Here is a 22,095-nt window from a genome sequence, read left to right on the forward strand (position 1 = left end):
GTGTAAAAAAAGACATATTTAGCCACCTGGAACGTAAGAATAAAACATACATTTCTGTTTGCCTTTTAGGCTTCAAAATCTAAAATTGCACAGGGCAGATATGACAAATAACTTCAATATACACATTTAATAATTTTACACATGTAAAAATAGCAGAAATAGCTGATCTACAAGCTTACAAGGCGTCACTTGACGCCTTGTAAGCTTGTAGATCAGCTATTTCAGCTTTTTTAAATATGTGAACATGCGTGAACATTATGATGATAATGGAACATGGATACTAGGGGTGGGACGATATGGGTACCTCACGATACGATATATATCACGATATTAGGCCCACGATAACAATATATATCACGATATTCGACGATGTTCGATATATTGCGATATCACGATATTCGATATATATTGCAAGAAATTTCACCAACGATATATCACGATATCTGAAAATATCGATATATTGCGATATCACGATATATTGCATGAAATTTCACCAACGATATATCACGATAGTCCTTGTATTCAATTCATAAACACATAAAATAGCACCAAACAGTTCAAAATCATCATTACACAAATACAGAGTAGGAAAAACAACGTATCACAAACAAAAACAAAAAAATATCTATATTTTTCGGAAGTATATCGATTATTTATCGCGGGAGAAAGTATCGCGATATATCGATATATCGATATATCGTCCCACCCCTAATGGATACAATTATGACCATTATGCAAAAATAGGGGTGTGCCGATTTCACGATACGATACATGATATTGGGCTCACGATATCAATACAATACGATATATGGCATATATATATATATATATATATATATATATATATTATATATAGGGGGAAAAAAGCAAACAATTACTTCTGTTCTATTATTTCTTTTTTTTTTTTTGCCAAAAAGATACATATCGTCATGAAAACGCGTCGCGATATATTGCGGGACGATATGTCGGCACACCCCTTTTAGTTAGGGAATTTTAGCAATATGTGTGGACCATCTGTGAAAAAATGTACTACCAATAGCTTTCTTCACCAATGTGTTCTTATAGGTGTCTAGAATCACCTCTCAATTAATATAAACCCAAATCCTCGTGGAAAATCCTGGAGAGCCAATCAAAGTTAAGGAGCCCAGAGGGCTTGGGTGAAAAATATGTAAGTCTAAAATGAACTTGTGAGGTGTCTAACTAGGGGTTTTCAGGGGTGCTGAATCCATTCCAACCATTATTTTTGAGTAAAAATGTCTCCCTGGCCATCTAATATTGGTATATTGGTTATTGTTAGTGTATAATCAGTGTATAATCAATGGTAGGGGATTGGGGTGTTGTTGAATTGATTCTATTCTGAAAAATAAAATAAGAAAATATTGCTAAACACTTGATAAGAGTGTACACGGGATACACTGTCTGCATGTGGGGAAGGAGCGGGAGTGTTGCATCCTGGCAAATATGTCTGGACGATTTTAAGGTACGGTAGTTTATCTACTTTTTGGCATTTATTTTCCTCTGCTGGCAAAACTTTTGATTACTGTGAATTTAGATGTCAATTTTCTCTAGCCTATTGCTTACATTGAACAACCATTAGTTAAACAATCATGACACTTGTCTTTTAGTAGACAACATGGAAGAGGATTCTGTAGCTTGTGGCTTAAGGTGCTTCATCTGTGGTGGTCCTGAGACTGAGCTCTCAAAAGTCACCCAAAAAGGCTATGCATAGATTTTGTCTTATTCTGAGAGTGTGGATGATGCAGCATTAATCAGAAGACTTCATGAGGACTGGAAAAACTGAGATGACCCCAAACTAAGATACCATTTGGAATGCAAAACTGAGCTATACAGTTGTGCAAGAAGTATATCCACTGGAAGTTTTTTTTTCATTGTGATGAAAGTTGCCACTTGCAGATTTCAATCCTATTCTATGTTGTGAGTTAATAAAAACTTTAAACATAATCTATTCTTTAGAGCAAGATGAGCAAGACCAACGGCCAGACAGGAAGAAAAGACGCAGGGCATTGTCTGGGTCAAGTAGTTCAAGTGCTAGCTGGCACACTTGATCTACCATAATACTTGCATCCTTTGCAATGAAGGTATCAATGTTGGCACATTGAAAAGAAACCCTGGTAAGTCTTTTGTATGTAAGATTCAAATGAATTTTTATAATTGTTTTTCTTGCTCCTCATTGTAGGCTTCCACTCAAAGTCAAATAATTTAATCATGCACATACTGTATGTGGCTACCTTTTATCCAGACAGAGCTTGGCAGTTGTATCGTGCACCTGATAATGTCTACCAGGACCGACTGAAAAGGAGTTTGATGCAGAGAGGAAAGCGACGAGGTGATGACTGGGGACTTGAAGTCGCTGGTCGCCTGGTGGCAGAAGAGGCAGTATATCATATTCGATGCAGAAGAGGCTTTGAGAACCCTGTTACAAAGTCTGAAGTAACATTATATGGATACACAATACAGCTGTACAATGCAACTCACATTTCTTATCCTGAGGGAAGAAATATAAATTTCAAAATCATTTATTCTGCAAGATTGATATGGGTCCAGGAATGAGGGGGACTAATAAAGGATAAGAAATGTGAGTTGTATTGTACAGCTGTATTGTGTATCCATATAATGTTACCTCAGACTTTGTAACAGGGTTCTCAAAGTCTCTTCTTCATCGAATATGATATACTGCCTCTTCTGCCACCAAATCTATAATACCAGACAGGCGACCAGCGACTGTCCCAGTCATCACCTCGTCGCTTTGCTCTCTGCATCAAACTCCTTTTCAGTCGGTCCTGGTAGACATTATCAGGTGCACGATACAACTGCCAAGCTCTGTCTGGATAAAAGGTAGCCACATACAGTATGTGCATGATTAAATTATTTGACTTTGAGTGGAAGCCTACAATGAGGAGCAAGAAAAACAATTATAAAAATTCATTTGAATCTTACATACAAAAGACTTACCAGGGTTTCTTTCAGCAAGTATTATGGTAGATCAAGTGTGCCAGCTAGCACTTGAACTACTTGACCCAGACAATGCCCTGCGTCTTTTCTTCCTGTCTGGCCGTTGGTCTTGCTCATCTTGCTCTAAAGAATAGATTATGTTTAAAGTTTTTATTAAATCATGATGTCACTCACAACATAGAATAGGATTGAAATCTGCAAGTGGCAACTTTCATCACAATGAAAAAAAACTTCCAGTGGATATACTTCTTGCACAACTGTATAGCTCGGTTTTGCATTCCAAATGGTATCTTAGTTTGGGGTCATCTCAGTTTTTCCAGTCCTCATGAAGTCTTCTGATTAATGCTGCATCATCCACACTCTCAGAATAAGACAAAATCTATGCATAGCCTTTTTGGGTGACTTTTGAGAGCTCAGTCTCAGGACCACCACAGATGAAGCACCTTAAGCCACAAGCTACAGAATCCTCTTCCATGTTGTCTACTAAAAGACAAGTGTCATGATTGTTTAACTAATGGTTGTTCAATGTAAGCAATAGGCTAGAGAAAATTGACATCTAAATTCACAGTAATCAAAAGTTTTGCCAGCAGAGGAAAATAAATGCCAAAAAGTAGATAAACTACCGTACCTTAAAATCGTCCAGACATATTTGCCAGGATGCAACACTCCCACTCCTTCCCCACATGCAGACAGTGTATCCCACTGAGCATGTGCACAGTAGGTGTACACTCTTATCAAGTGTTTAGCAATATTTTCTTATTTTATTTTTCAGAATAGAATCAATTCAACAACACCCCAATCCCCTACCATTGATTATACACTGATTATACACTAACAATAACCAATATACCAATATTAGATGGCCAGGGAGACATTTTTACTCAAAAATAATGGTTGGAATGGATTCAGCACCCCTGAAAACCCCTAGTTAGACACCTCACAAGTTCATTTTAGACTTACATATTTTTCACCCAAGCCCTCTGGGCTCCTTAACTTTGATTGGCTCTCCAGGATTTTCCACGAGGATTTGGGTTTATATTAATTGAGAGGTGATTCTAGACACCTATAAGAACACATTGGTGAAGAAAGCTATTGGTAGTAAATTTTTTCACAGATGGTCCACACATATTGCTAAAATTCCCTAACTATATGCAAAAATATGCCTTACCCCTCAGGGCCCTTCTTCTTCTTCTTCTGAGGCGTCGGCTTCTTCCTGTCCGTGGCCAACTGGGCCTGGTCCGTCAGGTACTGGTCAAAGGCCGAGTTCTCCATCATCATCATGGCCTTCCGGGGTTCCTTCCTCTTCTCCTCCTTCTGAGGGATCCGCGTTCCGAACGGCGTCATGTGGCCCGTCCGTATGAGCTCCTCCCACTCCGTCTCCTGGGAGGGCATGAGCATGCTGCCCAGTGTGGACGGCCCCGGCTCTGACAGAACAACACACAGAACAACATGAGCATGCTGCCCAGCGTGGACGGCCCCGGCTCTGACAGAACAACACACAGAACAACATGAGCATGCTGCCCAGTGTGGACGGCCCCGGCACTGACAGAACAACACACAGAACAACATGAGCATGCTGCCCAGCGTGGACGGCCCCGGCTCTGACAGAACACACACACGATGACACAGGGTCAAATGTATGCTCTGTCCTATGTAGCAACTCATATTGTAATAACGGTTCATAATGTAAGTACGGTTCATAATGTAATAACGGTTCATAATGTAATTACGGTTCATAATGTCAGTATCATGGTCAGTATCATGGTCAGTATCATGGTCAGTATCATGGTCAGTATCTGGTCAGTATCATGGTCAGTATCATGGTCAGTATCATGGTCAGTATCATGGTCAGTATCATGGTCAGTATCATGTCGGTATCATGGTCAGTATCATGTCAGTATCATGTCAGTATCATGGTCAGTATCATGGTCAGTATCATGGTCAGTATCATGGTCAGTATCATGGTCAGTATCATGTCAGTATCATGGTCAGTATCATGGTCAGTATCATGGTCAGTATCATGTCAGCATCATGTCAGTATCATGGTCAGTATCATGGTCAGTATCATGGTCAGTATCATGGTCAGTATCATGTCAGTATCATGGTCAGTATCATGTCAGCATCCTGGTCAGTATCATGTCGGTATCATGTCGGTATCATGTCGGTATCATGTCAGTATCATGGTCAGTATCATGGTCAGTATCATGGTCAGTATCATGTCAGTATCATACTATCATGTCAGTATCATGTCAGTATCATGTCGGTATCATGGTCAGTATCATGGTCAGTATCATGTCAGTATCATGTCAGTATCATGGTCAGTATCATGGTCAGTATCATGTCAGTATCATGGTCAGTATCATGTCGGTATCATGTCGGTATCATGTCGGTATCATGGTCAGTATCATGTCAGTATCATGGTCAGTATCATGTCAGTATCATGTCAGTATCATGTCGGTATCATGGTCAGTATCATGTCGGTATCATGGTCAGTATCATGGTCAGTATCATGGTCAGTATCATGTCAGTATCATGGTCAGTATCATGGTCAGTATCATGTCAGTATCATGGTCAGTATCATGGTCAGTATCATGTCAGTATCATGTCAGTATCATGGTCAGTATCATGGTCAGTATCATGGTCAGTATCATGGTCAGTATCATGTCAGTATCATGTCGGTATCATGTCAGTATCATGGTCCGTGTCATGGTCAGTATCATGTCGGTATCATGGTCAGTATCATGGTCAGTATCATGTCGGTATCATGGTCCGTGTCATGGTCAGTATCATGGTCAGTATCATGGTCCGTGTCATGGTCAGTATCATGTCGGTATCATGGTCAGTATCATGGTCAGTATCATGGTCAGTATCATGTCAGTATCATGGTCAGTATCATGTCGGTATCATGTCGGTATCATGTCGGTATCATGGTCAGTATCATGTCAGTATCATGGTCAGTATCATGTCAGTATCATGTCAGTATCATGTCGGTATCATGTCAGTATCATGGTCAGTATCATGGTCAGTATCATGGTCAGTATCATGTCGGTATCATGTCAGTATCATGTCGGTATCATGTCAGTATCATGGTCCGTGTCATGGTCAGTATCATGTCGGTATCATGGTCAGTATCATGGTCAGTATCATGTCGGTATCATGGTCCGTGTCATGGTCAGTATCATGTCAGTATCATGGTCCGTGTCATGGTCGGTATCATGGTCAGTATCATGGTCAGTATCATGTCAGTATCATGGTCAGTATCATGGTCAGTATCATGTCAGTATCATGGTCAGTATCATGTCGGTATCATGTCGGTATCATGTCGGTATCATGGTCAGTATCATGTCAGTATCATGGTCAGTATCATGTCAGTATCATGTCGGTATCATGTCGGTATCATGTCGGTATCATGGTCAGTATCATGTCGGTATCATGGTCAGTATCATGGTCAGTATCATGGTCAGTATCATGTCAGTATCATGGTCAGTATCATGGTCAGTATCATGTCAGTATCATGTCAGTATCATGGTCAGTATCATGTCAGTATCATGGTCAGTATCATGGTCAGTATCATGTCAGTATCATGTCAGTATCATGTCAGTATCATGTCAGTATCATGGTCAGTATCATGGTCAGTATCATGGTCAGTATCATGTCAGTATAATGTCAGTATCATGGTCAGTATCATGTCAGTATCATGGTCAGTATCATGGTCAGTATCATGGTCAGTATCATGTCGGTATCATGTCAGTATCATGGTCCGTGTCATGGTCAGTATCATGTCGGTATCATGGTCAGTATCATGGTCAGTATCATGTCGGTATCATGGTCCGTGTCATGGTCAGTATCATGTCAGTATCATGGTCCGTGTCATGGTCAGTATCATGTCGGTATCATGGTCAGTATCATGGTCAGTATCATGGTCAGTATCATGTCGGTATCATGGTCCGTGTCATGGTCAGTATCATGTCAGTATCATGGTCCGTGTCATGGTCAGTATCATGTCGGTATCATGGTCAGTATCATGGTCAGTATCATGTCGGTATCATGGTCAGTATAATGTCGGAATCATGTCGGTATCATGGTCAGTATCATGGTCAGTGTCATGGTCAGTATCATGTCAGTATTAGTAGATTTTAGTGTGTGTGTGTGTGTCACACACACACACACACACACACACACACACACACACACACACACACACACACACACACACACACACACACACACACACACACACACACACACACACACACACACACACACACACACACACACACACACACACAATATCTGTTCCTTATGACACGCATGCATCCAAAGGTAAGTGCCTGCTCTTAGCACGCAGTTGGACAGACAGACACACAGAGTTGTTGGTCCCTAAATAATTCGACATCAGTCGCATTAAGTTAATAAAAACTATTATGAACTTGACCGGACAGAGAAAATGCCCGGGTACACCCGGCAGCTAACATTTTGGATGTGTAGAACATAGAACATTAGTTAATCTTAAGATCTATGTTGATCCTCCTGTCGGCGATGTCTGGGGATATCATACTGTAAATGAGACAAAAGAGACGCACACACGCACCTATCATTTCTGCTTTTCACTACAGTTAATATGGGTGGGGCTACTTCAGATACAATCATTTAATTTGCTTTGTCGCTCAAATACCGGCAGAAGTGTTTGTCTCATGATTTGACACAGTTTTCCCCTTGGGGTGATTTGAAGGCGTGAGAAATACAATGTGTGGCGTGAGTGTGTGTGAAGAGTGTTATTTGCGTGTGTCTCACGCTCATTGCGTGAGAGTTGGCAGCTCTGGTTCAAGAGTTATAGGCCAAAATGTGATGCGGCAGCACCATGAGGCTAATTTATTCCTTGGCCTATTAGTCAGGGGATATTAAAAAAATCTTGGAATATAATTCCTTACCAAAAAAAATCTTCACCAATGTGTTTTAAAGGTGTCTAGTAACACATCTCACAAAGACTGAAATGCAGTCCCCCTAGGAGAATTTTTGACAGCTCCTTAAAGTTGGGGTACCCACCATAATCTTGGTTAAAAAAAAATCTAAATTTAATTCTGTTTTAAGTAGCATGTGAGGGGTCTAACTAGGGTGTTTTTATAATTCTGAATCCATTGCAAGCATTTGTTTTGCACCAAAACCACTCCTTGGGCTAAAAATGGCCCAATCTCAATGGGCTTTTTACACAAAAAGTATACCTGGAAAAGGATGGCTATGGCCGTGTTTAGCCCAAGGAGTGGTTTTGGTGCAAAACAAATGCTTGCAGTGGATTCAGAATCATAAAAACACCCTAGTTTGACCCCTCACATGCTACTTAAAACAGAATTAAAATTTGATCTTTTTTTAACCAAGGTTATGGTGGGTACCCCAACTTTAAGGAGCTGTCAAAAATTCTCCTAGGGGGACTGGATTTCAGTCTTTGTGAGATGTGTTACTAGACACCTTTACAAACACATTGGCGAAGATTTTTTTTGGTAAGGAATTTATTCCAAGATTGGAAAATATTCTGCTAATATCCCCTGACTCATCAGTCCAGTGGTGGTCGGGATTAGCTGTTCAGCGACAGAATCAGACAGACTCACAGGACCAAAATCATTCGGCCGTTCTGGCCTAGCAGGGATAAAAATCACTGTACAGCTACTTTCATTTCATAAATAAGGACCACTGTGTGATTCGTGGCATCATCTGATGTGGGAGATTTCCAGAGCCTTCCTCTACTGCCATATAAGGGCAATAAACAGGCATTAGATTCCATGATTGGCCAACTCGACCATTCGGCTTCACGGATTGGCCAAGCTGCGTGTGACGTTTGTGCCGCCATATCAATATAAATATAAATGGTAGGGCACGAGAGCGCTCCATTCCTTTACAGAGCAGGATTTGCTGGAAGTACTTTTTAGTTTGAAATGTTTCGATGGGTTGCACGTCTGAAAGGAGGACCAACACGGGGTCGTCGAATTACGACAGTGGCGGTGGGACACAAGATGTATTTCTTTTGGGAGATTTTGGAGACCGACAATGTGCTGTGTACAGTGCATGTCTTAAACACAGTGTCTTTGTGTTGGACGACGTTGCCCCCAAAGGCAACTAAAGAATGGCCCTTTAACTTTCACCACACATCTGTGCCGATAGAAGGTAGCATCTACTTCTGGGGAGGCTCAGGAGGAGGGACGTACTCCAAAGTGCTTTATGCATTTGACGTCGACAACCACAGATTGTTCAAACCCAAGGTGTCTGGGACTGTTCCAAAGGGGAGGATATACCACTCAGCCTGTGTCTTGGGGAAGGTCATGTATATCCATGGAGGACGCAAGTTTGATGACTGCAGTCGGGTGCAGTTTAATGACATCCACAAGTTTGACACCACTACAATGGTTTGGTCTTTAATTAACACCAGGGGAACTCTGCCGCCCGTTTCTTCATATCACTGTGCCGCCATGGTCGGGACAAAGATGGTTGTATTTGGGGGCAAAGGGCTCGGGGGAAAAATCACAAACATCAGAATGTTTGACACAGAGACCAACTGCTGGTTGAGCACACCTACAAAGCTTCCTCCAGAAGCGTGTTCTCAAACGGTTTCTGTTCAAGAAAGACTTTCATTCTTTGCCTACAATGGAGAGCTGTATATATTTGTTGGCAGCAACATGATCAGGAATAGCAGTACGAACTTCAAGAACTATCTGTGGAAATTCAATCCAGAGAACTTCTCCTGTAATAAGGTTGAGCCCAAGGGCAAAAGCAATGGCCTATGTTCATATACGAGGTTTCCATGGCACTGTTGCACAGTGGGAGATCGTATCTTTGTCTTTGGACAAGATCAAAAACATGACTTGCGCCTGTATGTGTTAGACTCAAGTCCTAGTCTTAAGACGTTATGCAAGCTAGCAGTTATTCAGTATCGTCTGGGGGCATCAAGACTCCCACACAACATCCGGTGGGAACTGGCAGCCACCAATGATTACCGCCTAAGCCTGAAGAGGAAATCAGGGTCCTTACTGCCTTAGGATATGTGCTGTTATCTCCCCAATGTAGTCCCCAATGCCAGTTGATTCCTCCCCGTCACTGCTGTTCACCTGCCAGTGAGGAGCCTCCACAGGAAGGAACAACACTCCCTGCTGACAAGTGAAGCCTCAGCCTGTAGGAGTCTCAGCCTGTAGGAGTCTCAGCCTATAGGAGCCTCAGCCTGTAGGAGCCTCAGCCTGTAGGAGTCTCAGCCTGTAGGAGTCTCAGCCTGTAGGAGTCTCAGCCTGTAGGAGTCTCAGTCTGTAGGAGTCTCAGCCTATAGGAGCCTCAGCCTGTAGGAGCCTCAGCCTGTAGGAGCCTCAGCCTGTAGGAGTCTCAGCCTGTAGGAGCCTCAGCCTGTAGGAGCCTCAGCCTGTAGGAGTCTCAGCCTGTAGGAGTCTCAGCCTGTAGGAGTCTCAGCCTGTAGGAGTCTCAGCCTGTAGGAGCCTCAGCCTGTAGGAGTACTTGCAGGGACAAATGTCACCCTCTCCGCCCGGCTCGACAAAGCCAGATGCTTTGCCCAGGAGGCACGGTGGGCTTTGGCGCAGTCGGTAGCGATGTCGCCTCACAGCTAGAAGGTCCTGGGTTCGATTCCCGCCGAGGACGCTGGGGCCGTGTCTTCTCCTCCGCATCATCAGCGCCCATACCCTAAGTGGGGTTGGTGAAAGGGCCTACTCTGTGTGGAGTTTGCATGTTCTCCCCCGTGTCTCCTAGGGTAGTTAATACCCTCACAAAAACATGTAGTAATCCTGGTCGCTATACCGCCTCCCCCATGACAGCCGGGACGCCTGACGGAGGGGAAGGGAAACTCCCCTCCGTCAGGTGACAAGAAGGTCAGTTGGCTCTCATGCATTGAAGGAGGCATGAGCTCGGCCCTGGGCTCCCTAGGCTGTGGGGGGAGTGTAGCGCTCATGATCACTTAGAAAATTGGCACCGGGTGAAAAAAAGGGTTACAAAATCGGGGGATAAATAATTAATTTAAAAAAAAAACGCCAGATGCAACCGCGGTGGATTTGAACCCCCAGCCTCCACGGTGGTGGGTAGGCACTTTACCACTGTGGCACAGGGGAAAGAAAACAAGTTGTTCTGAAGCAGAAGATCACGTGATCGCAAAAAACGATTCGATTTGTAAAACGCCCTTTTCTCGCCTCCCTGGATTTCCTCAGCATTTTTGACGAGACATGCTATATTCAACGGCCAATAACTAGCAAACCGGGGGTCGCGATGACTTTTTTTTCTCGCAGAAGCACAGAGAGAACCTCCGTGTTTAGCAAGGCTCGGGGGATCGATCGTACTGGAGATAAATATTCTGTTACTCTACTTGAAAGGTAAGGAAAAACAAAAAAATCGCTATTTACTCCGGCAGTCAATGAGTTAAATTCTTTTTTTTTTTTTTTTTTTTTTTTACTTCACGTAGATCTTCGCGATTGGCACGTGGCGGCTTTAAATCGGTTCGCGTAGATCTACGTGATTGGCAGTGAATCAATTAAAGCTGATATGTAATTTTGGGCGTTTTTTTGGGGCACATTTTTATTATAATTTTAAAAAAATATTTGATTATATCCAGACAGCTAACAATGGGTTAAATGCTCCCAAAAAAAAAACTCTAGTCTCTGTGACACCCCTCGGGTCCACAGTCTGCCTCCAAACTATTCCCTTATCTGTGAGAAGCTCTGTCATTGGTCCAGAAATCATGGTGCCCAGGAGCAACTAACCAATCAGGATTGGCTACTGGTTAAAACACATTATTCTAGTATTATTCTTTGTCGTATCATACTGGTTTTTGGTGACTAGTTATTTATTATTCTATTCTTTCTAAAAAAGTAAGTAAAACAAATGTAATGAATCGCCAAAAATTTCATATTTCAGCTCCTTCCTGTCATCAGCTAAGCAGTTTCCATACCAGACTGTAAGAGAGCATGTGGGAACAGGATCAGGATCACTGCTCTGTACAAGTCACACACCTTTGACACCTGGAATGTCTTGAAATGCTAAAAAAAAAAGAGAATAAGAATGGGTGGGCTTTATGCACAATATGGCTTACATTGACACTCAACAATTAATGTAACACATTATTACATTATGAACTGTCATTACATTGGTTGGTACATAGTATAACCGTGTCACTCGCCATTGTCCCCCCAAGAAAAGGGTTATGACGAATATAAAATCCAGCACAAAGCCTGACTTACGCTTCGTTGTACGACTGCATCGTACAATTGAATGACTGTGTGTGGGACTGGATCTTTACCATTGGGCAGTTGTAATGCTCCGGGAAAGCCAACATGTTGACCACTAGCCCAAAGGGGAAGTCCTCCTTACCCCCGGGGGGGGGAGATATTAGGCTTTGGGTCATCAGGCAGAGGCTCTGGCCCACTATACTGCTACAGTCACACGGTGGTGACTCTGTGTGACTGGAGGTTCATCAGTGACGTGAGGGGAGGCTGACACTAGTGTTGATTTTAACAGCAAATTGTGATTAGATTTGAGTCATAGTCTTTTGAATAAAATTCCATTTAGTTTTAGTCATATTTTAGTCATCTGAAATGTTTTACTGTTAGTCTAGTTTTAGTCGACTAAATATCATAAGATTTTAGTCGACTAAATCTACAGTTGATTTAGGCGACTAAAATGTATTTTGGCGGTGCCTTGATGGTGTCGTAATGGCTGATTGTACACTTGGCTGCATGCTGAAAATAGCAGATCTACAAGCTCATATTGTGAGCTTGTAGATCTGCTATTTTCAGAGCGCAACACCCGAGCGCAACCAAACATAAAATGACTTGTCTTTTAGTTCTACTGGATCTCTTCTCCACTAGATCCCTCACTAACATTTTAGTCTAGTTTTTATTTGTTGACCAAATTGTCAATATATTTAGTCTTAGTTTTAGTCGTCGTTTTTATTTCGTTTATCAGTGTAAAAAGGTAGTCGACCAACACTTTTGGTCATAGTTTAACGAAATCAACACTGGCTGACACTCACCTTCCTGCCCATCGTCCTCTGCTAGGAGCTCGGCCTCCTCCACCCTCAGGGCGTCCTCCCCTCCCAGGACAGCCTGGAGTCTCCTCTGTTTGGCCCGGATCTTCTTCAGCTGGTTCTCCTGGACGCATCACAAGGTGTAGAAATAAGCTCATCATTAGACATACTCTCATCATGGCTCATTGTTGTTTTTCTACTGCGGCTTTAACCCATTAAGACCGGGGACGCACCTCTGTCACTTTTTGATTTGAGCGAAATAGCATTATTCTACACTTTGGCTATTCAAAAATAGCAGATCTACAAGCTCATAGCGCGGCACAGAGTGCCGCGCTATGAGCTTGTAGATCTGCAAATTTTTTTGAAAAATCGTGAAAATGTGTGCAAATCTTTGAATATATATATATTTTAAAGGGAACATTTTTAACTCAAATCTTTGCTTCTGGGGGGTCCCTGGAACAAAATATTTTGATAACAGTGAAGGGATCCTAAACAAAGTAAAGCTAGAAGAGTTGGAGTACAGTAGATCTGTACTGTATTAACCCATTAAGATTAAATAAATTTCTTTGGCTATTCAAAAATAGCAGATCTACAAGAATTTGTGCAAGTCTTTGAATATATATATATATATATATATTTTTTTAAAGCAAACATTTTTAACTCAAATCTTTGCTTCTGGGGGATTCTACAAATCCTAATAGTTTTTTACGTTATGTTGCCATAATATCAGTGGTTCTCAATTTCTTTCATGTCAAGGACCCCCAACATGATGTGTATTTGGCCGCGGACCCCCATCTGAAAATGTTTTGTTCCAGGGACCCCCCAGAAGCACAGATTTAAGTTTAAAATGAATATGTATATATATTCAAAGATTTGCACAAATTTTCACAACTTCTTTTTTCTCAAAAATAGCAGATCTACAAACTCGGTGCCGGGCTATGAGCTTGTAGATCTGCTATTTCTGAATAGCCAAAGAAATCTAAAAATGACACAGATGCGTTCCTGGTGTTAATGGGTTAAAGCATTGGTTCTCAAAGTGGGGTCCGGGGACCCCCAGGGGTCCTTGACATGAAAACGTTTGAGAACCACTGGGTTAAAGTACCATTATACTGGCACATTCCTTCACAGTAGTGTACAGTAGTGTACAGTAGTGCTTCATACCTTATTCTCTCTCTGTCTCTTGACAGACTCGATCTTCCGGCTGATGTCCTTGCTGGAGGCGGCGTAGGGAACCAGCTGATCTAAGATCTTGTTGATGTGTTTTAGAGCCGTGGTAACAGACCTGAAACACACACACATACAGTACGTCAGCAATATGATTTGTTTCCAGGGTTTTTTTTGTGACTGAAGACAGTTTTTCCCCTCCTGTTCTTTTCAGTACAGTGTTCTGAGTTTATTTGCTGATGATGCATTTTCTGAATTTAATACCAATTGTTTGTTTTAACCACATAAGCCCTATGTATGTACTTCATGACTAATAGGGCTGTGAATCGTTTTATCAACTGATAATAATGTTAACACACAAAGGTAAATCCAAGACAACATGTGTCATTTATTCATGCTTGCACACATGAAAGTAATAAAACTTTGCTGTGACATAAAAATTAATTGGTAGGCTTCGACTATCTGCCAGGCCAGAACTTGCCACTTCTCAAAAATGTTATTATACAAAAATACTGTTCTTTGTGTAATTAAACAAAAAAGATTTTTGGAAAATGAGAATCAACTCTGAATCGTCCAACAGTAGAATCGCGATTCGAGTATGAATCGATTTTTTCCCACACCCCTAATGACTACCGTAATAGTGAAAATAGCCAGTCTTTTTTTTGGGGGCATTCGCTATGCCCGAAATAGGGACACCAGGGTGAGACAGGTTTATGAGTTTTTACTGCAAAGAAATCGCACAGTAATTGTCACAATTACTACAGTTTTTTTTTTAATGGCTCAGTGGAATTTTACACAGTAAACGTTGAGTGATCTGATCTGCAGGAGAGACTATTGATTCGTCCTCCCCAAAATTGCAGTAAAACAAAAACTTACATTCCTGGAGGGACTAAAGAATCTTAGCACTTAGCCCTGATCAATGCATTATCGGCATATCTGTCATCTGAAGTGCATGTAAGGAGGTTTAACGCATTAAGACCGGGATCACATCTGTGTCATTTTTTTTTTCCTTTGGCTATTCAAAAATAGCAGATATACAAGCTCATAGAGTGGCACCGAGTGCCACGCTATGAGCTTGTAGATCTGCTATTTTTGAAAAAGCGTGAAAATGTGTGCAAATCTTTGGATTGTCCTACAGGTATATATATATATTTTAAAAGCGAACATTTGTAAAATCTCAAATATTTGATTCTGAGGGATTCTACAAAATAATGTCTTCTAAATCCTAACAGTTTTTTTTTAATGCTGCTATACTATAATCAGTGGTTCTCAAACTTTTTTTTTTTCCATGTCAAGGACCCCCAAAATTATATGTATTTGTCCGCAGACCCCCCTCCCCCCCCTTCTCAAAATACTTTTTTTCCAGGACCCCCCAGAAGCAAAGATTTGAGTTAAAAATGTATATATATATATTCAAAGATTTGCACACATTTTCACGATTTTTCTGCTTTTTTTTCAAAAATAGCAGATCTACAAGCTCATAGTGCGGCACTCGGCGCCGCACTATGAGCTTGTATATCTGCTATTTTTAAATAGCCAAAGAAAAAAAAAAAAAAAATTGTTCCCGGTCTTAACACATCCACCGCCAGAGGTTAATCTCATAATGTACTCACCAGTGCCAAGGTGTTTTTGTTGTTTTTTTGTTTTTTTCATGTCGCCATAGATCTTGTTAAAATCCTTAAGATTGAGCCGTGAACGGTCTGTTTACATCCGCGAGATCTCCCTGTATCTCCCAGTGAAGACCGCATGTCAAACGGACTTCCATGACTGTAGTTAGAGCGGATTACGTTAAACAGTGAAATGCGAGGAGAAAAAACTACAGGAAGAGAATTGAGTTTCAGTTTCGTCTGTAGAATGGGAGCGGGCGTGATCGTCGAAACCGGATCCCAAATAATTCTATTTCCTGTCATCAAACCGGAAACGGAAGTGGATCAAAAAAATTCCGAAAGTGCACCCGGACCGCGCATGCGCGAAAAGACCGCAGCCCGTAGGACTACGGGCTCGGCGCTTAACCGTTGGATTTAACGGCCCGTAGAACTACGGGCCCGGCGGTAAAGGTGTTAATGGGTTAAGGCTTACAGCATTCTAGTCTTTTCTTATTCCTTATAGGATCAGTTTTTCCCTTCTTACCGAACGTCATCCAGGACAGACTGGTACTCCTTCTGGGCCTCGGCCTGGGCCTGGGCCTGCCCGGCCTCCTGGATGGCCTGGTCCACCTGCTGCAGGACCCCCTGCTCCAGGACGTCCTGGTCGTACACGGCCACGCCCAGCCCCTGCAGCTCGTCGGCCCCGGAGGCGGCACACGCCGCCTGGATGCGCTGTCGGTCGATCTGCACCAGGGATCCACCGGGCCGCTTGCTGCCACCTGGTTGCACATTCACAAGGCATTACAACAAACACGCATTAACTCTATAAACGCCATTGACTCGAAAACGCGTCAATTACTACTTAATCCACCCACGCCATTGACGCGTTTGACACGTTGGACTCGCGTTCATTGTTTAATCTCTGATTGCGCTATGCTGCTTAAAATTCAATGTTATTTTCGAGTTCCACTTACTTCACCCACATCTGCATCCGGTTTCATGACCTGGGTTCCGTTTCCGGTTTTTGATTTTTTTCCCCGGTCATTTTCGTCAAGAATAGGTAAACAAACGGTTTTTCACACGGTATGACAGACAAACGGACAGGTTCTCTTCTATAATCTATGGTCTGGGTGACGATCAGTCATCGCCGTCGTGTATCACATCGTAATTTTGGCGATCAGACGATGTGTGACGACGTCACATCCGTTTTCATGTTTTTCCCTGTCTAATCGCTCAAGAAGGGTGACAGAGACCCAACGACCTGATCAAGCTGTCATGTGCTGCTCTCTAGTGGCGGATTTGTGCTGCGTCTTTAAATTATGTGTCTTTTAATTATTTTCATGAAAAAAATTCAAAATATAAAAATAAAAAAACACGAAAATTACTGGCACTGGGGAGTACTTTATGAAAATACTCTGGCAGTCAAAGAGTTGGGATATTTCACTTTTAAACATGTTTGGGATCGTTTTACTCAGGCTTTTGTGAGCACCCCGGACAGTTTTTAAGTTGCTTGATTCAGTATTCAGATATTTGATATTCATTTTTATCAGACACGTCCCCTTCCTACAAAACTCATTTTAAACACATCGGGTGGCAGAATTTTATAATAACAGATTACGTTCGGTGCCAGAAATCTCACCGTCCGCAACGCTGCGCTGTTTAGAGCTGTGGAATCCACGGCGAGCACACGCACGCACGTAAACAATGCATGCGTGCACAGCAATGGATGGTCCTGGCTAAAGCCTGGAACAACAACATGTCTCATGCGAGTCACCATTGTGGAGCGATCGCGCATCGAGAATGACTCGTTTTGCCCACTGTAAATAGTAGTAGTAGTAGGAGATACAGAGGTTTTTAGCAAGGAGATAGAATGGAAGCGGATGGGAGCCAGATTTTTTGGCACGGTGATCCATCTGTCCCTTACTTCTTAGAGTGTTCATGGGTGATTCCAGGGCTGCGCTAGCCCCCCCCTTGTGGAAAAAAACGAAAAAAACTAAAAGACTGATAACTCATAATTTTACGGTTTCGGCACCAAAGCGCTACTCTTTGAAAACACGTAATTTTAAGGTTTTGGCACCCGATATGTTAATCATGATAGATTCATCTAAAACACCCGTCCTTGGTTCTGGTATATTGGCCTTCTAATGCGTGAGGGGGCCGTGTTTTTTCTATTACTTTTTACATGTATTTTTTATAATTTTGGGGGGAAATGAAAAAAATAAAAATACAATGAAATATTTATGGGAAAAGTAATTGAAAAAAACACGGCCCCTTCTCGTATTAGGAGGGCAGTATGAGTCACCGGAACCAAGGACGAGTGTTTTCGATGAATCTATCATGGTTAAACTGGAGTTTGAAGTTACAAGACTCGCTGTAAACACACAGCACTGCTTCAAGTTCTGGTAACTGATATTGTCTTTCTAAGGAATGTGTCGACCGTAATTTTTTTCATTTTTAAATGTCAAACCATAGAAACAATGGCCTACGCTTTTATAGCGCTAGACCACATAACAATCCTGATTATCAGCCTGCAAATTAGCCTGCTCTTCTGTGTACTTAATCTCAAATCAATAATCCTATGATCAAAAAAATAAATCAGTTGTTATTTTCTGCAGGTACAGTATGCCCACATCAGAAAACATGCCCCGACATGCATTGCAGAGTTAAACACTAAACTGCCTGGGTCTAACCTTGCGCTGCCATTCGTTCCACAGGTTTCTTATCCCGCCTAGTGTATCTGGTCATTTGCACGCGCGCGCGCGCGCACGCACGCACGCACGCACGCACGCACGCACGCACGCACGCACGCACGCACGCACGCACGCACGCACGCACGCACGCACACACACACACACACACACACACACACACACACACACACACACACACACACACACACACACACACACACACACACACACACACACACACACACACACACACACACACACACACACACACACACACACACACACACACACACACACACACACACACACACACACACACACACACACACACACACACACACACACACACACACACACACACACACCCGTTTCCGCTGTAGACCCAGACTGGATCAAAAGTTGCAAAGCGAAAAGATCCCAGCCTAGTAGCTTGGGTGGGTCTACTTCCTGCGTTTGTAAAGGAAAGCAGTATGTAATGTAAATTATTAACATAAATTAATAACTAATCGAAAAATGAAGGTCGACACGTTCATTGGAAGGACAATATCAGTGAGTCACCAGAAGCAGTAAGTCATGGATCATGTGTGATTGTGTGTGTGTGTGTGTGTGTTGGGGGGGGGTATATCTCAAGCAACTTAAAAACTGTCTGGGGCGCACACAAAAGCCGTAGTGCAGGGGTCTTCAACGTTTTCAGGCCGAGGACCCCCCAGCTGAGAAAGAGATGGAAGCAGGGACCCCCTCTATATTGTATAAAATTGTGTTTCAGATTACACTTTTTTTTTTTACTTGGTCTGCTCTTTTTTTCCCCTCTTAACCTTCACCTCTTAGCCAAAAATAGCAGATCTACAAGCTCACAACGCCTCGCAGCGAGCTTGTAGATCTGCTATTTTTGAATAAAGTTCTTCTAGGAAAAGGGATGCTAGGGTTCAAGTGGTTAATGTAAAAAGATTTGGCGGACCCCCTGTAGTAACTCTGAGGACCCCCTAGGGGCCCCGGACCCCCTGTTGAAGACCCGTGCCTTACGGGTCACATGTGTTAAAGGTCTTTACCTTCCCCGGGTGGTCCAGTGTGGTCAGCCTCCTGGCTGCTGGTACCAGAGCCTCTGGTGGCCCCATCCTCCTCCTCGGCCCCCCCAGGGCTGCTCCCAGAGCCTCTGGTGGTCCCATCCTCCTCCTCGGCCCCTCCAGGGCTGGTCCCAGAGCCTCTGGTGGCCCCATCCTCCTCCTCGGCCCCTCCAGGGCTGGTCCCAGAGCCTCTGGTGGCCCCATCCTCCTCCTCGGCCCCTCCAGGAGGCAGAGAAGAAGAAGCAGCAGCAGCAGCGCTGCTCACTGGACTGGACCACAGCGAGGAGGACTCCTGCTCCTCTCTGCCGCCATCTACTGGCATGACGACGCAACTGCAACACACAAAAATCAGCAGTATGGGTAAAAAAAACTGACACTTGTTTATTTGTATAACTTTAAACAGTCCAACCTAACGTTACATATTAAACACTTCCTACTACGTCATTCTCCCCCCAAAAGATAATGATGTTATTGTTTATAAGCATGGTTACGTGTTACATCACCATTCATCACAGCAACCGCTTTGTTTACGTGGCTAGGCTAGCGATGCTAACAGTTAGCCTACAGGGGCTAAAGCTCATATTTTACCTCCTGACTGACTGACTGTTATCGTCAGTTTCATTCATAAACATGTAAACTATAATATCTGAAGCATGGAAAAGACAGGAAACACTTACAACACGTTCAGTTACACAACAAGAACCAATGGCTTCCTATTTAAATACATGTTTTGCTGCCAAGAAGCCACTCGCTCAGTCGCTCGCTGTGACGTCAGGCTGCAGATCCGGTGTGGAGATAACCCAACCGGATACGGAAAGGGATTGTGTGGGCTGGCTGGGTTCCGGCGTTGCCAGGTATTGTGAGAGAAATAAGCAACAACATTACATTACATTAAGCAACAACGTCTAGAAAACAAGCCCAAAAGAAGCAACTTAGGCATTGGCTATTTGTAAATAGCAGATCTACAAGCTCACGTCGCGACGCGTTGTTGTGAACTTGTAGATGGGTTGTTTTCAAAAACTCTTGAAATAGAATGTGGAATGTTTGGAATATTGTTATGAAACATTCTAACAACACAAATGCTCCCTCCTCCCTGGCACAGAACATTTATGAAAATATTTGAGAACCACTGGTTTAAAATATATATATATATTTTTTGGAAACATGCCTAAATAAGCAAAAGCAACTACACTTTAGAAACAACCCCAAAAAACGCAAACCGCAACTACCAATATTTACAAGCAACTTTACAGAACAAGTCGCTTATAATGATTGGACATGGCAACACTATTGTGTGTGTGTGGGTGTAGGCGGGCTCTAGACCGGATGTCACTGGTGGAAAGCCTAGTGACGGAGTCAGTGCAAAACAATGTTATATCCGCCAGATGGCGCCCTATAACCACTTTCAGTATCCTACCCGACTAATACACTAATAGCAAACACACAATTATATTAATGTTTGACCTTATGAGTCCCAGTTGTAAACTTTAAAGCTAAAAAAAAGGTTTAATTAACAAACAGGCCTGGAATTTCATCATTTTTAGGGCAAGGTCATTGACCTTTGGTGTTGTAAATATTTTGAGGGCACAAAAGGCCAAATGCCAGGGCAGGATGGCCATCAAATATTACAATGGTGAAGTACTACGGAAATAATTAATTGAAAATTGCTTTTAACATTTTGAATACGTAGTATAACTATCAGTGAAATAGATAAAAGCTGTTTATTTCACAAAATAATATATTGGTCTTTAATTACCAATATTATTATTGTAGGAACCTTGGAGTCAAAAGTTCATACATGCTCAGCCCAGAACTAATCATAGTCATTGGACTCATGTGAAGATGGGGAGTCAGAGTCAGGGGTAGTTGAGAATTCAGAATCTAAACGAAAGCCATCAAAAACCTCAACAGGAAAGAGGCAGAGGAGAAAACTGTATGCTGGGACAGTGTGGGGCAGGGCATCACTTTGACTCAAATGTTTGACTTAAGTAAAAGTAGCTACAAGTAAAAGGTCTGTGTTCAAAATGTTACTTGAGTAAAAGTACGAAAGTATTGGCGTCAAAATATACTTAAGTACCAAAAGTAAAAGTACTAAAATGTTTGAAAATAGCAGATCTACAAGCTTACAACGCGTCGCATCGCGACGCGTTGTAAGTTGTAAGTTGATCGGCTATTTTCAAATAGCCTATGTATAAAATAGGGCTAAAGTGGTTAATTTATGTTTTATAATATAATTTATTATATCCGCAAAGTAACTAGTAACTAAAGTTTTCAAATAATTGTAGTGGAGTAAAAGTACAATATTTTCCTCTGAGATGTAGTGGAGTAGAAGTAGAAGCAAGTCAAAATACCTCAAAATTGTACTTAAGTACCGTACTTGAGTAAATGTACTTAGTTACTTTACACCACTGGCCTCGGGGCAGATCATATTTTGAGGGGCAGAGGGCCAAACCGAGTGCCGCGCTATGAGCTTGTAGATCTGCTATTTTTGAAAAATCTCGAACATTTGCGCAAATATTTGAATAAATATGTTTTTGTAACTCAAATATTTGCTTCTGGGGGTCCCTGGAATAACATATTTTGAGATGGGAATCGGCGGCCAAATACATTTTGGG

General features: G+C 42.3%; 1 protein-coding gene across 1 annotated transcript in view; it reads right to left on the reverse strand.

Annotated features, from left to right (window-relative positions):
* The window catches only part of ercc6 (excision repair cross-complementation group 6), a 64,687-nt gene extending 44,424 nt beyond the window's left edge, over nucleotides 1-20,263 (reverse strand). The window contains exons 1-6 of the mRNA XM_080449301.1: nucleotides 20,158-20,263; nucleotides 19,466-19,812; nucleotides 16,271-16,505; nucleotides 14,138-14,258; nucleotides 12,983-13,100; nucleotides 4,142-4,397 (exon numbers count right to left, since the gene is read on the reverse strand). Of these exons, the coding sequence (XP_080305427.1) occupies nucleotides 4,142-4,397; nucleotides 12,983-13,100; nucleotides 14,138-14,258; nucleotides 16,271-16,505; nucleotides 19,466-19,802 (1,067 nt within the window). The 5' untranslated portion in view covers nucleotides 19,803-19,812; nucleotides 20,158-20,263. The remainder of the gene's footprint in view (nucleotides 1-4,141; nucleotides 4,398-12,982; nucleotides 13,101-14,137; nucleotides 14,259-16,270; nucleotides 16,506-19,465; nucleotides 19,813-20,157) is intronic.
* Nucleotides 20,264-22,095: the final 1,832 nt, after the last annotated feature.

The sequence above is a fragment of the Gymnoscopelus braueri genome (assembly GCF_963280865.1).
Source record: "Gymnoscopelus braueri genome assembly, chromosome: 14".
Classification (NCBI taxonomy): Eukaryota; Metazoa; Chordata; class Actinopteri; order Myctophiformes; family Myctophidae; genus Gymnoscopelus; species Gymnoscopelus braueri.